The sequence below is a fragment of the Camelus ferus genome, chromosome 19 (genome assembly GCF_009834535.1).
Source record: "Camelus ferus isolate YT-003-E chromosome 19, BCGSAC_Cfer_1.0, whole genome shotgun sequence".
NCBI classification, from domain to species: domain Eukaryota; kingdom Metazoa; phylum Chordata; class Mammalia; order Artiodactyla; family Camelidae; genus Camelus; species Camelus ferus.
The window spans coordinates 40,762,040-40,778,903 of NC_045714.1; the positions used below are offsets into that span (position 1 = coordinate 40,762,040).

Consider the following 16,864-nt stretch of genomic DNA (forward strand, 5'->3'; position numbering starts at 1 on the left):
CGGGCGTAATTTCATCAAATGGGTGTATTGACAGTGATTTAGCAATCTAATATCCTGGAGCAGGGGCCAAAGAGGACACTGACAATTATCCCAGATTCCTAGTCCAGTGGCAGGCAATGCAACCGGTTTCTACACCCTGCTAAGCAGGATTGGTATACCTGTGGAATCCTGTTTTTGTCCAGTCTCCTTTCTGTGGACAGACAAAAGGAAGAGAGTTAGGTGATGGTTTCCTCCTTCTGAACCGACAAGAGCAAAAAAGATCTAAAATAGGGGAGGGGGGAGGGTGTTGTCTGCCACATGCGCAGATTCTGATGTGCATAGATCCTGAGCACGCCTGCAGGTTTCCATGTGTGCACTGGGATTCCCTTACGGTCACCAGATTACTGGCTGGCTTAGTGTCATATTCTGGGCTGGGAAGCAGAACGGACAGCTGGTTTCATGTCTGGCTGTAAACAACTGTGGCCCAAGCCTCACATAAATATACTGTTCTTTGAATCCACTTAGACTTAGATAATTCCCTTTGTGCTGTCTTTGACCCTCATAACAATGCAGTGGTTGGACAGCTGTTATTCCCAATTTTCAAGTGAAGGAACTGAAGCTCAGATTAAGTAGCATATTCAAGGTCACGTGATTGAAAAATGTCAAGACAAGCATTTAAAGACAGGTTTTCAGATTCTCAGTTCAGTACAGTTTGATGTGACTGCTTCTTGATGGGAACTATGGAGGCATTAGAGGATGTGCCCTGAGAAATGGCAGTTAATGCAATGGTGAGTTGAAAACTTAATTAAAACTTAAGCTCATTAACAAATGTAGGTAGGTTTGAAATTTCAATTCAATGTGTTCTACGCAACTATTAATAGGCATTCATTAAAAAAGGCTCTGCCGTTTAGTTTGGAAAATGATGCATCAAATAAATTTAAACAGGATTCTTTATTGCAGGACTACTCAGACTTTTGAACGAGGTTATTACACTGTGACTTTCTCAGAGGAGGGCAGGTACATGGCCTCCCACAAACTTACCTGATTACAGAGTCCTTTTTGTGGAACAGGATGCAAAACCATTGTTCTCTGAAAGTGTTGCCAGAGATTAGAAATAAGAACAAGAGGTATATGGAATCCTAAGAAAATGGCCTGGTCTCTTAGAGTAAGCAAAGCTTTTCTGGCGTTTGAGTGTGGAAAGAATATTATTATAGGATGGAGTTTCTCAAGGTCTCAAGGTCAGATCTGAGGGCCACCTGCTTCAGAGTCAGCTGGGGTCCTTGTTTAAAATGCTGACTTACTGGCCCCACTTCCAGCGGAGGGGAGGCTGGGTATGGCAGACTGTTTGGTTCAAAAATATTTGTTGCCCCTCCCTGGGAGAGAATTATATCTCCTTATCTGTCTAATGTCAGATTTGAATGTAAATATTTCAATTATATATCTCTAAAAGATTAAAAAAAACCTACAATGCTTTGATCACACCTAAACAACTTTGATAAAAATTTCTCAATATCATCAAATAGTGTTCAGACTCAGCCGTCTCATGATTTTCTCCCTAACTTACTTGAATTAAAGATCCGTACAATTTCAAGGTCAATCCAATCAGATTGCAGGGTCGACATTCTCTTGAAAAGCTGAAGGAGCCACCCTACCTCTGCAGGCAGTTGGGTTGAGGAGTATCTATCTTTTACTTAACAGCACTTAAAGCAACTAACAAGAAAACCTAGGATACAAGATGGTGCACGTGGACATTTACATGAAAGAAACCTGAGGTGAGGATACAGAAAGGGGTCGGGAAGGAGGCTCTCAGTACATGCCACCGTGACCAACACACTTCCTATGGGCAGGCACACACTTTAAACTTCTCAGTAGCTGAGGCAGAAAGAAACCTGGTCAGATCTACCATCCACAATGTCCATAAGATTAAAGTAAATCCAGGAACAGGAAGAACAATTCTTGGTACTAAGATCAGGTAAGAATTTCTCACAGGGATCCTCTTATAAAAATGGTACTGTAAAGTGTTCTGAGAATACCATCATGATAATAAACACCTTGACAGATGTTCTGGGATGTGCCCAAACTCCGGGCTCCACAAGGGCAGATGTTTAAAGCTATAAATGAACTGAATGTATTCAGACATATTTCATGAGCATGGAGTATATACCTTAGGTTGAGTATGTTCACATAAGCATTGTTATTCTAGGTTCACTGGTACCAGACACCTAGAAATATACCCTAGTTTGCCTGGCAGAGGTCCAATTTATGCCTATGAATTCCACCCTTCGTTCTCTGCGGTGTCCCAGTTTCAACAATAAAGCATACAGTCATCCTATCCAGAAAGCACCTGGCAGACCTGAGGAGGCCCTCCCCCGGTTCATCCAATTCCACAGATGCACAGTGTCCCTCAGGCTGACATGACGGACTCCCCTAGTAGCTAGCTGAGTCTCTTTCCTAGTGGTTCTCTCTCCACCTCTGTACCCATATCCTTGGAGCTAAGTGAACACTTGCTTATGCTAATACCTGGGTGAACCTGATCATTTGCATATGAGTGAAAAAACCGGACAGGTTTACATGTGTTACAAGTTGCAGAGGGCTGCACCTTAGACCCAGTGGAAAATCCCAGTGGAGTACAATTCAGGAAAGGCAATTCTGTAAAGAACTACCTCATTTCAGGCTGGGGCATAGTGCTTTCTAACCTGGCTTCACGGAGGAGACCCAAGGGCAGTCAGGATTTTTCTAAGGAAGCTGAAAGTTCTAGCACATGAATACATGGTATAATGGAGATCTATTATTTTTTCTTCATTCGACCTCTGATAATCTCACTCTCAGAAATCCTTCTGAGAAACCATTCTGTTTCCAGTTCTCCGTCCATGTGGTTCAGATGACGCTGACCACACCTGACTTAGGATGGAGTGTGTGACCTAGGTTTAAGCCAGTCAGTACACCAATATTCCCTGACCCTAGTGAGTGATTCAGGGATGGACATATAGCCAGTCAGGTACTTTTGCTAGGAATTTTTTGGAAAGAGCCTTGATGCCTAGAGGATGTGGTGGCTGAGCTGACATGGCCACTAGGTAGCATGTGACAGCTGGGTCTGTAGAATGCAGAATGTTATGGTCAGAAGCAAGCCCTGATTATGTCCTATGTGTCCCAATGCAGCTGTGTCTCAAATCAGAACTATTCTTGGACTTTTTATATTATATGAGCCATTTCTGCTTAAGAGACAACGGATTGGGTTTTCCACTACTTATTACATAAAAGCCTTAACTGGTATAAAGATAAAAGTCCTAAGTCCTATGCCTCCTAAACATGGCCAAGATGGTTGGGCTGGAAATATTTCAAAGCAGAAAGTACCAGTTAACCACCTGCCATAAACAAAGACAAACTTCTATAATGTATCTATGGAAAATTTTGAGGAATATCTTGTGGAGTATCTATTACCATTTGGAAGTTGTGAAATATATGCCTATGTAACAAAATGATCAAACTTTCATGGAATTGTTGGCAGTGAACTAAATAACTTCCGGATGCTATTTCAAGAAATAGTGTTTTAATTTTTAGAGTAGTTATTTTAGGCCATTCTTTCTTAAAACAGTTAATTAGGAAAGATAAGATACTCTATTGAGACCATTCCTAGTCTGCGGCAATAAAACCACACCATCAACATCCAAGTAATTTCTTAGGTATTGTCTCTAATAGAAGTCTTTGAAAGGAAAATGACCCATCAGAGACAGCTGGACTTAGAACTTTCTGAGGCAGATGAACTAATTCTTATCTAGGAGAGCTAAGCTCTAAATGGTTTGGGAATCAGAAAGCTTAAATTCTAGTTTCAGTTCTGATACTAAATTAGCTCATTGATTCTGACCAAATCCTTTTAACTTCCATGGACCATAGTTTTTTCCTTCTGTGAAACAAAGAATTTAGACTAAATGTTGACTAAAGTCTCCTCCAGCTTGAAGATTATGATCTAGTGATTTGGGCACAGCCACTATACTGTCTCTTTGTAAATAAGAAGTCTTCTTCATGTAAGTGATAGAGTAATTTATAAAAAAAAAGAAATCATAAAAAGTGACAGTGATTTCATTTTCCCTTGTATTTATGTATAAACCCTGTTTTGTATACATGGGTCCTTAGTGAAAATCAGACAAAAATTATGACATTGATCCTTTCTTGTTTTAAGAAATAAAGCTAAGTATAAAGCATGGTGTTCACATATGTCATTACTCAATAGGCACTTTGTTATTGGACTGTAATATGAATATGACATGCTCCTTGTCCTCAAGATGTTCCCAGTGTAATAGTGGAGGCAGCTTAACTAGGTAGTTCAACTAAGTAAGTGTTACCACAAAAGTGGGGACACAGGTTCTGAGTCTGCAGAGGGAGAATGCTTAAGTTGGATAGGGAATTTAGAGGTGTCTTCTTAGAGCTGACTCTTAGAAGGATATTTGAAACGATGGATGGAGAATTCTACACAGAGATTATCATTTATGGAACCCTATTTTCGCTATTATGAAAATAATCGAAGGGGATATTTGGAAAATGAATGTATGTATGTAAATTCTTATTTTTTCTCCCGGTTGATTTGTTCTATTTGAATTATTGAGAGCTAAAGTTGACTGAATGCCTATTATGTCTTACACTGTGTTCCTACTTTACATGTTATTTCATTTAATCCAAAATTTTAAACCTCGTTTTACAAGCTAAGATTAGATGACAGCTAGGAGCTAGGAAATGGCAAAGCTGGGATTCCAAATCATGTCTCCTTGTCTCCAAAGCCCTTCATTCTTTTCAGGACTATGCCATTTCTCTCAAAGAACGCAGAATTTTCTTCCCAGCTCTAAAATGCATAGATTCTGAAGCCTCTCATTTCCTCCCAATTAGTTGCCTACCCACTAAACATTTCTACTTGAGCTTATTAGCTCTCATCAGCTTTCCTTTGGATTAGTAGAATCTTTCTCAAGCTAGCTGCTGGAAACATCTGTGGAGCTTCTTAAAATGCAGGTTCCCAGGTCATGCCCCTGGAGATTCTGACTTGGGATTGGATTAGGGTCTAGAATCTGTATTTTTAACAAGTATTTGAATCATGAGTAGTCAAACTGGAGAAAACATTGGGCTAGTACCCTAGTCTAACAGATCTACTCATTTCTAAGTCTCTTGTTTCAACCCATTCCCCATCCGCCTTTTCAGCATCTCTCAACGCACCTGAAGACTTCCATACCGTTTCCATTGTCTTATTTACTTAATAATAAACACTGCTTTTTATCGAGCATTTATTCATTTACTATCACCCCCGTGCCCCTCCGCCGCCGCTTGGATAGAAGCTCCGTGAAGAGGTTGAAACTGCAGTACCTGGGCGCAGGAGGCGCCCAATAAATACCTACTGAACCAGCAAACCCACGAGGAAGTTACTTTCATTAACCTCCAATTTGATAATCTAGAGGTGACTAAAAGAAACAAAACAGCTGTGACAGCTTGTAACACAGCAGTCAGTTTGGCATGCACGCCCCCTGTCCACCGCCTGCCTCTGACCGCGGCAAGCCCTCGTGCAAGCGGCCCCGTCCCAAAGCTCGCCCTTCCGGAGGTGTGCGGGCGCCATGCGGGCCACGCCACGCTCCTAGGAAGGCCAGCCGGCACCAGAACCGCCACCCTAAGAGGAGAAGAAACGCGCCCTTCTTTTCAATATGGCCGGGCGAGCCGGGCGGGTCACATGCGCCCGGGGGCGGGGCTGGAACGCAGGTCACGTGGCTCGGAGGGGGCGGTGGTCACGGGGGCGTGGCTGCAACACCGCGAAACCTCCTGCGCCCAGGCTCCTCGCGGGCCACGCCCCCCGCCCCTCCAGGGGCTCGTGCGCGACGGAGGGGGTGGAGCTTTCCTCGTGACCTTTCACCCAAGCATGGCTGCGCCCGTGGGACAGGTCAAGTTCTGGAGACCCGGTAAGGCCCTTGAAGGAACGCTGGACACATACGACGGCCTGACTTTGGTCTTAGCCCCGCGGCTGGCGTCCTGGGGCCTGCGGGCCTGCGCGTAGGCCTGACCTCTGTGGGCTGGCCACCGCCGTCTCGGTGCTGGTGGGTTCGGAGGCTCAGGCACCCACAGTAGGTCCCGAGGGATTCGGGGGTCTGCTTCCCGCCTGGGCAGAAACTCTGTGTGACCTCGTTTCAGTCTCTCAGCCTCCCCTAGGCCTCTTTTCCTAACTCTTGATGCCTGTCTTGCCCAACCCGCGAGATGGGGAAACGCTAAAGCGCCCACGCGTGTCCTGTTACCGCCCTGGGGCTACGCTGGGGCCGGACAGGTGGTGCTCTTCCGGGTTCCGGAGTTCATGTTTTGAAATCGGACTGCCTGGTTTTGAATTCTCGGTTCTGCCATGTAGTAGCAGAGTTCCTTTGGGCAAGTCATTTAATCTTCTTAGCCTGCCTCCTGACCTGTGAAATGGGCAAAATGGTAACACCTGTCCTGGGGCTGAAACGACGGGCACGGTGCGTTGTTTGACCTACCGTCTAAGTGCTTATTAAAAGGGATAGTATCTTACTCTGTTTTAGGGTAATCCTTGTCCATCCCAAGTGTCTGCCAGAAAGTGAACACTCTCCTTCATGTTAGCTGCCATCCACTTTCCCGCTTGCAGGCCAGCACCAGTCTCAGCCACAAATTGCTTTGCGTGTTTTGTTTGGATTTACTCATTAGTCAGGATTTTATTGAATGTTTACATGCCTGGCCTTTCCTCCCCTTCCATCAGTTTCTCATGAAAAACAAAAGTTTCTTAACAGTTACCAACTTGTTTTTTTGCACCACTGGCACCTTTGCACGTCTGGATGTGCAAAGTATATTGCAGCAAAAATGAAATAAGACAGAAGGTAATGTAAGGGAAGCTTTTGAAGGGAATTTTAGGGTGGTTCCCTGAAATTCTGACTAAGAGGATAAGTGATGCTGAAGGCAAACCCAAGCGAGGGATGTGTTAATTCTTTTTCAAAATCTGTGATTTGTTATTTAACAACAATTTTATGATTCAGCATTTCAAGTCATCAGCCAATTATTCATCTTGAGTTTTATTTGTAGCCAAAACTAAGATCCCATTAGGTAATGAGATACCCTCTATTTTATTTCCTGAAGCCTTTGATAACGGGTCAAAGTGTTAAGTACAATAAAGGCCTGAATGAATTGCTTGAAAATCAGACCAGGATACTCTTGGGTAAAGAACATGGGCTTATTCTAACAGTGCTATTCCATTATTTAGTTCATTCATTGAAGCTGTACTTACTGAACACCTAACCTTGTGGTCAGGAGACAGATGTGGATGACCAGGGCCCTGCTCTGCTCTTAAGATTTATACTCTTTTCCCCAATTATAATAAGAGGTTGGGTATCTTTTTGAAGAGATTTTAAAATGAGGCAGAAAAAGGTGGTGGTAAAGAAGATGAGCTCCACAAGGGTCAGACTGTAGAGACGTTACTGACTGTATTTACTAACTTGGTAATTTAGGAAAATCAGTTATCCCATTGGTAAATTGGGCGTAACACCTACCCAAAGGATTGTTTTGAGGATTAAATGAGAATACATGTCAAGCTCTTAGCACTAGATACATATTAACTATTATAATTACATGGAAGTATAGAAGAGAGGGAAAGGTTGAATGTGTGGATAAGAAATACTTGATAAAGATAGTGATTTTTATTTTTTTTGTTGAAGTATAGTTGATTTACAGTGTGTTGGTTTCTGGTTCACAGCATAGTGATTCAGTTATACATATACATATTCTTTTTCAGATTCTTTTTCATTACAGGTTGTTGTAGGATATTGAATATTGTTCCTTGGGCTGTACAGTGGGACCTGTTGTTTATCTATTTTATATATAGTAGTTAGTATCTGCAAATCCCAAACTCCTAATTTGTCCCTCCCCTCCTTTCTCTTTTGGTAACTGTAAGTTTGTTTTCTAGGTCTTTGAGTCTGTTTCTGTTTTGTAAATAAGTTCATCTGTGTTATTTAGATTCTGCTTATAAATGATATATGATATTTGTATTTCTCTGTCTGACTTAGTATGATAATCTCTAGGTCCATCCATGTTGCTGCAAACAGCATTATTTCATTCTTTTTTTAAGATAGTGATGTTTTTGAAGTGACTATTGAAGCACAAATCAGGCTTTGTTCTGCGGAGTGGTAGGAGAATGGCGCTCTCAGCAAAGGGAGTAGCTTGAACAGGCAGATTGGGACGGTGTCTCAGCAATGTCCAACGCACCCAAATAATTGAGGAGTATGTGGTGTTAAGTGGTAAGCTATATTTGGGGGCACGGCAGGAGATGAAGCCTAGAAAGATAGGTAGATGCCTCATTGTAAGAAGTCTCAATGCAAGTTAAAGTATTTGAATTTTTTGGGGTGCTGCTGTCAAAAAATTCAAAATGATATCTGCACCCCAGTGTTCATAGCAGCACTATTTACAATAGCCAAGACATGGAAACAGCCTAAGTGTCCATCAACAGATGACTGGATAAAGAAGATGTGGTATATTTATATAACGGAATACTATTCAGCCATAAAAACCAACAACATAACGCCATTTGCAGCAACATGGAAGCTCCTGGAGAATGTCATTCTAAGTGAAATAAGCCAGAAAGAGAAAGAAAAATACCATATGAGATCGCTCATATGTGGAATCTAAAAAAAAAAAAAACAAACCATGAATCAAAACAGAAACAGACTCATAGACATATACAAACTTGTGGTTGCCAAGGGGGCGGAGGGTGGGAAGGGATAGACTGGAATTTCAAAATGTAGAATAGATAAACAAGATTCTACTGGATAGCACAGGAAAATATATACAAGAACTTACGGTAGCTCACAGAGAAAAAAATGTGACAATGAATATATATATGTTCATGTGTAACTGAAAAATTGTGCTCTACACTGGAATTTGACACAACATTGTAAAATGATTATGAATCAATAAAAAACATTAACCCCCCCCCAAAGCAAACAAACAAGAAAATAAAGTATTTGAATTTCACTGTTTAAGCAGGGGATGACACGATCAGGTATTTTTGGAAGATAACTCTGGCAGTGGTGTGCAGAAAGTTTGGGGGAAGAAAGTAGAGTCAGGGACACCTTTAAGAGAAGGGATATTGAAAGCCTCAATTCTGACATGTGAGCAGAGGGGAGAGACATTTTAGAGGCAAGTGTGTGGGAAGGTAGAGTCAGTAATAACTGAGGTTTCTGGGTTTGGTGACTATCTGACCCAGAGTGGTTCTCAAATTTTGCTGTGTAGTTGAATCACTTGGGAAGCTTTTAAAACTCCTGCTGTTTAGTCATACCCCATGGCAATAAATCAGAAACATGGAGGGCTAGGAACCAGGCATCAGTATTTTTTTAAAGATCCCCTGGTGATTTGAGCATGCATCAAAGTTTGGGAACCACTGGTCTAGGTAAACTGTGTTATCACTAACTGAGATGGGAATGGATTTAGTGCACACTTCCTGAGCCCTGACTTTGTTAGTCACTTTTCCTTACATCATCTTACTAAGCAGTCACTATATCTGTGTGATGGAGGTAGTGATCTCATTTTACAGATGAGGAAACTTGAAGTTTCCTTTAGGTTTGAAAATAGGATGCGGGAAATACGTGGTGAAGGTCAGGAAGCTGATTGAGGGTGGATATAAGACTAGATGAACATACCCTATAGGCTGGGATTTATAAGCTCAGATAGCTGTAGGGGCCTTTCAGGCAATCTGAATAAGTGAAGCTGCTGGGTGGAAGTAATATGGAGTGGTGGGAACTGTGTGTGCACAAACTAGAGTGTGCAAGACTGAGAGATGTATACAGTGGAGGTTACACCCGAGCATCCATATGCTATCTAAAGCAGGAAGCTGTAACTTGGTTCCACCTAATGGTTGTCATATGGGCTCAGATTTTTTTTTCTCTAAGCCTAATGTCCAGAATGGGAAATTTTTATGTTTTAAATGAACTATTTCAAAAATTCTAACGATGGTATGTTTGGGGACCTCAAGTAACTAGTTTGTGATCTCTTTGTATGAGCTGCCTGAGATTTTTGTAGAAAAAAGTTTGATTTAATTTGCCAGTTCAAGTAGATCAGAAAGGCCTGGCCATTTTCTTTCATTCATTCAACAAATATTTAATGATAAATAAATATTTGACTATGCGCCTGGCAGACACTTTATAGCAACAGCTTAGAAGAGTTTTTGACCTGATATACAGGAAGAAATGTATTGTGATCCAGCATGGGTATACAGAATATACTGTGTTATAATCCAGCATGTGTGCACACCTGCGTTTGCATGCACACAGACACAACTGAAAAGTGTACAAAAACAGTGTTGCTTTTTGGGATGCACTCTGATACTTTCTATTCTAGTTCTAGGTCATTATTAAAAAGTGCTGGTCATGACCCACTACATGAATGTCACAGCCCATTAATGGGTTACCTCCCTCAAACCGAAAAACTGGGTTAGAGGGAATGCTGGAATGGGGTGGGGTTGGGGGTGCTGTTATCAGCCTTGCTTTATAGATGGAGAAATGAAGGTCTTTGTGGTTTGCAGGATTTACAAATTTGTTACTCTCTTAAGCATTGAGAATGTTCCCAAGGGAAAAACAAACCACTGGCAGCCAGGTTGGGCCGTGGGATGTACGTGTAGCGAGGAAGCAGCCCTGGTGTGGCTGAATGGAGTCTTTTGTAAGGAGGAGACATGCTCCTCATTGATCGGCAGCAGCTGTTCCTGTAAAAGATCTCATAACTCAATTATACTGAGGTGGACTTGGCAGTGGGTTAGGGACAAGGAGGGTGGGGTAGTCAGGAAGACACCTGCAGTGGATTAAACCTTGGTGTGGGAGGAAGTAAGAGACCTTGCAGGAGCAATGTAAAAATACTCTAGACGTGCTGTAAAGGTTTAAAACCTTTTGAAAAGGAGGGACAAAAACGGAGCTGATGAGGATAGGGTATTCTTTGCTGAAGTTTTCTCGAGTGAAGATTACAAGGAGTTAATAAGATGTAGCGGTGGTAAGGGGAGAAAGGAAAGGAAACCTGCCTCTTTGAGCCCAGGCTTTGTTCCAGGTCCTGTTCTATCTTTTATCTCATTGAAAGGAAGGTCAGCATTTTGGCAAAAACATTACAGCAGTGCCCCACTTACCTGATTTTTGGCAATCTTGGACCTCTGGAACACAACTATGTTCCTAGAAACAAATGGCAAAGGGATCAGAGGTCTATGGGAGTGATTCTGCATGTCGCTCTAGGGGGCCTATGGACCTCCAGCATTTTGTGTTCTGATAAATTACGTTCTGATGTATTTTTCAGGAGGTGGAGTTCATAGCTTTTATTAGATTGTTGAAGGGATCTGGGACCCTCCAAAATGTAAACATAAATCATTGGGCTAAATACTCTTATCACAAAGCTGCTATACTGTGACAGATTTCAGCATCACAGATTCTGGGTACAGAAAACTTGGGAAATGATAGTTTGGGGGATTATCCTGCAGCACCCCTAACAGAAGGCTCTGAACTTGTAGAGAGGGTTTTTATTGATTCACAAAGGCAGCATACGCCAGTGCTGAACAGCTCTAACTTGTAGAGATATCTTCCCTATGTTGAGTTGAATTTTGAACACTGTATCATTTACTTATTACTCTGCCTTCTGTCCTGGGCTCCACAAACAATTTGGCGTGAAAGGTTGTGGAGGCTGATCATAAAAATTGAGCCTAAGACATTTTTCTTTTCATGCTAAAAATCCATGGTACTTTTAACAGCTTTTCATGGTGGGATATGGCTTCCCCTTTCTTCACCAACTGGAGCCCCGGTTTGTTGTTGTTCTTACCAAGAAGCCATCATGGGTACCTGGTGTTTAATCTGCTTAGCTCAGTGGTTTCTTGGACCGGCACTTCCCACCCAACCACTCCAATTTTGTGATTCCAGTAGGGGCTGCCACTTATGGTACTACCCCCCAGGGCTGTGGTTGATTGGATCAGGCTGGGCTTTGGACCTAAGCTGGGAGAGAAAGAGCCTTCTCCACTCCCCAGGCAGACCACAGACACCTGTGACCCCTGGTCCCTCTCCCAGGTCTGTAATTTTCTCCATTACCACTTCGTGCACTAAGTTATGTTCTTCTGGGAGGAAGAGTAAAAGAAGCAAGTCTGCTCTCCGAGGGTGGGGCCTGCCTCTGTAGTGCTCACTGCTCTCTCATGCTTCCATCCTTGCGGGGGGGGGGTGGGGTGGTGGTGGGGGTGGTGGTGAATGAATGATTGGTGGAGGAACTGTGAGCCTGAGCTCTGGCACTGGCCGCAGCCTTGATCCAGGCTCTGGTAGAGAAGCCAGCCCAAGGGACTGCAAGGAGCCTGTCGAGAGGTGCAGACAGAGAACAGCCAGGCAGCCTGAGAGTCCCTGTGCCTGTGGTCCCTGAGCCGTGCTGCCATTCTGCGGTAGCAGGATTCATCGTTTGCCTCAGCTAATTCCCACTGGGTCTTTGTCACTTTTATACAGAGTTTGGTTGTAATCCTGACATGAAATCCAAACTCAAAGCATTGTCCTCTGTCATGTACGGTTGTGTGTGGCCAGTTTGGAGCCCAAGGGGACCCACATCGCCTTTGTTCTTGGCGCTGCAGTGAGGCTTATCTGTGTTCTCATGGATACTTTTCTAGATGCCTTCCTGAGCCTACAGTTTAATACCTCTTAGTTGGAGATAAAATGCATTGCTGCTGTTGTATATCTTTGTCTTTGTAACTTTTGCACACTTTTCTGCTCACTGTATCAGAGAATCTGAAAAAAAAACCCCATTTCTGTTACAGGTACAGAGGGACCAGGCGTCAGCATCTCTGAAGAGAGACAGAGTCTAGCTGAAAACTCTGCGACCACTGTTGTTTACAATCCTTACGCTGCCCTCTCTATAGAGCAGCAGAGGCAGAAGCTGCCAGTGTTCAAGGTACACTGAATAAGCATGTCCAGCCGTCGGCCCAGAGCAGCCTGCAGTAGCTTTATCCTTGACACTGGAGCAAACAATGTCCTCTTACTCTTAATACTTTAGAACACAGTGAGCTCAGGAATACCCTTATCTGAAGGAATCAACTCTACAAAATATGTGTATTAGTTAACCTCAAAAATCTGTAAAGTCCATAAGATTTTTTTTTTTCCGGTTAATCTTACAGATTGGAAAAACTGGAATGGCATCCTTTTCCCCTCTCTGCTTTCAATTATGGACAAGTTCAAACATACAGAAAAAGTAGAGAAAACGGCACTGTGCACTTTTATGTATCCGTCTTCAACGAATTACCAGCATATGGCCAATTTTTGCTTTCTTTTTAAAGGCATACTTCTTTTCACAAGTTTAATTAGAAATCTGAGGTTGTTTCTGTTGAAGAGGTTAACTCCCACTGGGATAATGTCGGGATTTTGGTGTGGTTATTACATAACTTGTGCACATCCCGACACTTGATTTTATTAGTCTCCTGAAATGGATGCATACTCATCTCACAAGGGACCCAAGTGTAAACTGGAATTCAGAATCTGTTCATTTGCAGTGAGCCATAGTTCTCAGGGACAGGTGGACACAGTCCATGGTACACTCTCTCCCTGTTACCAAGTCCACATGGGAAGCCAGACTGTAATCAGGAAGTAGGCCCAGAGCCAAAGGTGACTTAGGTCTAGTTGAAAGATATTTATTTCTTATAGTCCCCTGATGAAGGGTGATGAACTCTCCCTGCCTCATATGATGCCTCTAGAATGACCTGAGTAGGTGTGGCCACCAGCACCCACATCTCTCTCTCTCTTTCCCCTGGACAGTGTTGGGCGAAAGCTGTCAGGTTCTTATACGTGGGGAGTTTCTTTGTCTAGACTATGCTAATAACTCCTCTTCTATTACTATGTTCTTTCTCCAAATAAATATGAAACAGCCACCTTCTTCATTTAGCCCAGTCACCTTGACTAGAGATGTACGTGGCCCCCAAGGTTTCCATCACTCATGTACCGACAGTCTCTGGGTTTCTTCTGCAGGTGATTAACCTCATCCGTTATGTGTAAATGTAAACCAGTTTGAGCCTCAGGAGATAAGATTATAGGTTCAGCATTGAAGGACACAGTTTGAGCTGTGATGAAGTATCTGGAATCTGGAGCTAGACTTCAAAGTTCAACCCCAGGCTTTGTCATTTATGTGCTGTGTGACCTTACTTCACTGTCTGAGCTTCTGTTTCCTTATCTATAATATGGGACTAATGATCCTGCCTCATAGGGTGGTTATGAGGACCAGATGAGATAGTCCACAGAGAGCATTTAGCAAGACATGTAGTAAATGTTCAGGTACAAGGATAATTATTGTTTATTGAGTATTTAGTTTTCGTGACTGTTCTTCATCCTCCAACTGTACTTAAAAAATATAATATAAACAGATGAAAAAGAAAAGGCAGCAAGAAGTTAACATATTGATGAAAATAAAATGTTAAGAAGAGGTATATAAGTTATTGATAAAAATCAAAGCAGAGTTTAAACGTAGTTATGATCTCAAGATGTTAAAGATAAAAAAGGATAAAAAGTTACCTATTCACCACCCTCTTCCCCACTGAAACTAAATAGCTTTCAAATAGAAGCTGAAGCAGGTGGTTATGGCTCAGTGGGAGAGTGCATGCTTAGCGTGCATGAGGTCCTGGATTCAATCCCCAGTACCTCCATTTAAAAAAAGGAGTTGAAACCAAAGCAGCAGTAAATGTAAGGCTCACCTGCTTTTCCTCAGTGCATTTCAAGGTGGGCTTCCCTTAGGCTCCCTCCCACAGGCTGGTGTTCTTTTTGGGCCCTGGCCACTGCTGTACAAAGCTGTCCTCTTACTCCCTTAAACTCAGCCTCTTTGAGGCTCAGTCTGGTCCTCTGCACCAGCCCTCCTTGATTTCCCTGCCTGCGCCTGTCCAGGGTACCGTCATTCTCCCGGGCTTCAAACTGCACATCTTTTTGTCATCTCTCGAATGTCACACGTTGGAGTCTCCATTTGCAGTGCTTCACATTTTGCAGATGAAGGATGAATTAATGCCTTCAGTTTCTTCATGTTTAAATCAATCAGAGCTGCCCTGTTTTCTCAGAACACAGCATATACTGCCTTCAGGTAAAGTCCAGACTCTAGCTCTACATTTAAGTCTTTTGCAGTGAAGCCCTGACTACACCTCTTGTTGTTCATTTCCAAACCAAACCTATGAGCCTTCTGTGGGCTTTTTATAGGACCCTTGAATAAAGCCCGTATGGTTTGCTTATTTTCGTCTTCTTTCCTTGACTTACGTTATTTCCCTTTCCTGGGATGCCATGTGTGTCTCTTTCTATCCATATTCAAATTGTCTTTCAAGTTTTCCTTGACCACCCACTCACCTGTCCATCCATCCATCCAGTGGATGGATCTATCATTTTACGGAATATCTGCAGAGAACCCAAACGTTTCCCCTTACCCTACCCAAAACAAAGCACAGGGTCCAAGCAGTCAATAGGAAAGCATCTAGTCATTAGATCACCTGCAGCAGAATGTCCTTTGGGTGCCTGTTGAAGTGCAGATTCCTGGCCCCACCCTAGCCCTGCTGAATCAGAAACCCTGAGGGTAGGGCTAGAAATCTTCATTTTTAACAGATATCCCAAGAGATTTTCTTACACTAAAAGTTGAGAACTACATATTTCGCTTCCAAATAATGCCAAATTCAAAACCTCAAACAGCCAATATGTTCTTTTGTCAGTAAGTCAGCACCCTGGCTCTCCCAGTCTTCACCAGACCCATTGTTGGTGTGGGATCAGATGAGCTGAGCAGTGATCAGAGTTGGGGAATTTGGTGGGGTTTTGCTTCATTCCAAACCAGGAATTTGTGGAATACCGTCATGACTTTCTTGATCATCAGGGCTGTCTGTAGTCAAATGTGGGACCAGAAATACATTCTGAAGCTAAGTACACAGGACGTTGGAATTATCTGTGACTTTTCAGTGGCCAGACCAGCGATTCTGCTCATATTGAATGGGTAAAGGAAGGCCCAATTGAAATAGAGATGTAACCTATGGGTGCTTTATCGTGAACTTGGCTTTAGAGGTAGAGGTGAAAGCATATTCTTTTTGTTTGTTTTCACAAGTTAGTAAATGAAAAAAAATTTAAATTAGGTAATACATGCATATTGTACAAAATTCAGAGGATCTCCTTCACACCGTGGCTTCCCAGCCACTTTCTTCCACTCCCTGGAGACAGTACAGTTCCCAGTTTCTTGTTTTGTTTTTCCCAAATGAGCTTATACATAAAGAAGCATGTATGTATTTACCCTTTCTTTAAAAACACAAACAGTAGTGTATCATTCACGCTATCCAGTGCCTTGCTTTCTTACCATAGCAGACCTCATTGACCATTCCATGTCAATACAGGTGGCCATTTATTCTTTTAACAGCTGTGCAGTATTCCATCATTGGAGTGTTTCATAACTGTTGAACCACTCCCCTGTTGATGAACATTTAGGCTGTTTGAATTTTTGTTCTTATGAACGATACTGCAGTGAGTATGCCTGTATGTACGTCTTTATTCCCGTGTGTTAGGATGTCTGTAGTAGTTTCTTATCAGTGGAAAGCTCGAATCAAAGGGTATGTGCTTTATATATTTGGGTAAGTTACAACCCTGAGCTGCAGCTGTATCACCTTATACTGACACCAGCAGTACCTGAGACATATTTTGATATATATCGGAGATAGATTTTGATGGTTCTTTTTAAAATTTACTTTCCTTTGGCTGACAGCTCATTTCATGATGTTTGAATATCTTTGTTTAGGTCTTTTGAGAAAATGTATGGCTATTTACAATGTATGGTTATATTTTTTTCAGCTTAGGAATCATATATTATACTTGATAGAAAACTATCAAACAGTGGTGATTGTTGGAGAAACAGGATGTGGGAAAAGCACTCA

The 16,864-nt window shown here is 42.4% G+C and overlaps 1 protein-coding gene across 1 annotated transcript in view; it reads left to right on the forward strand.

Moving 5' to 3' along the window:
* Positions 1-5,761: 5,761 nt before the first annotated feature.
* DHX35 (DEAH-box helicase 35) overlaps positions 5,762-16,864 on the forward strand; it is a 63,010-nt gene continuing 51,907 nt past the window's right edge. Inside the window, 2 exon segments of the mRNA XM_032462299.1 lie at positions 5,762-5,912; positions 12,755-12,888. Of these exon segments, the coding sequence (XP_032318190.1) occupies positions 5,873-5,912; positions 12,755-12,888 (174 nt within the window). The 5' untranslated portion in view covers positions 5,762-5,872.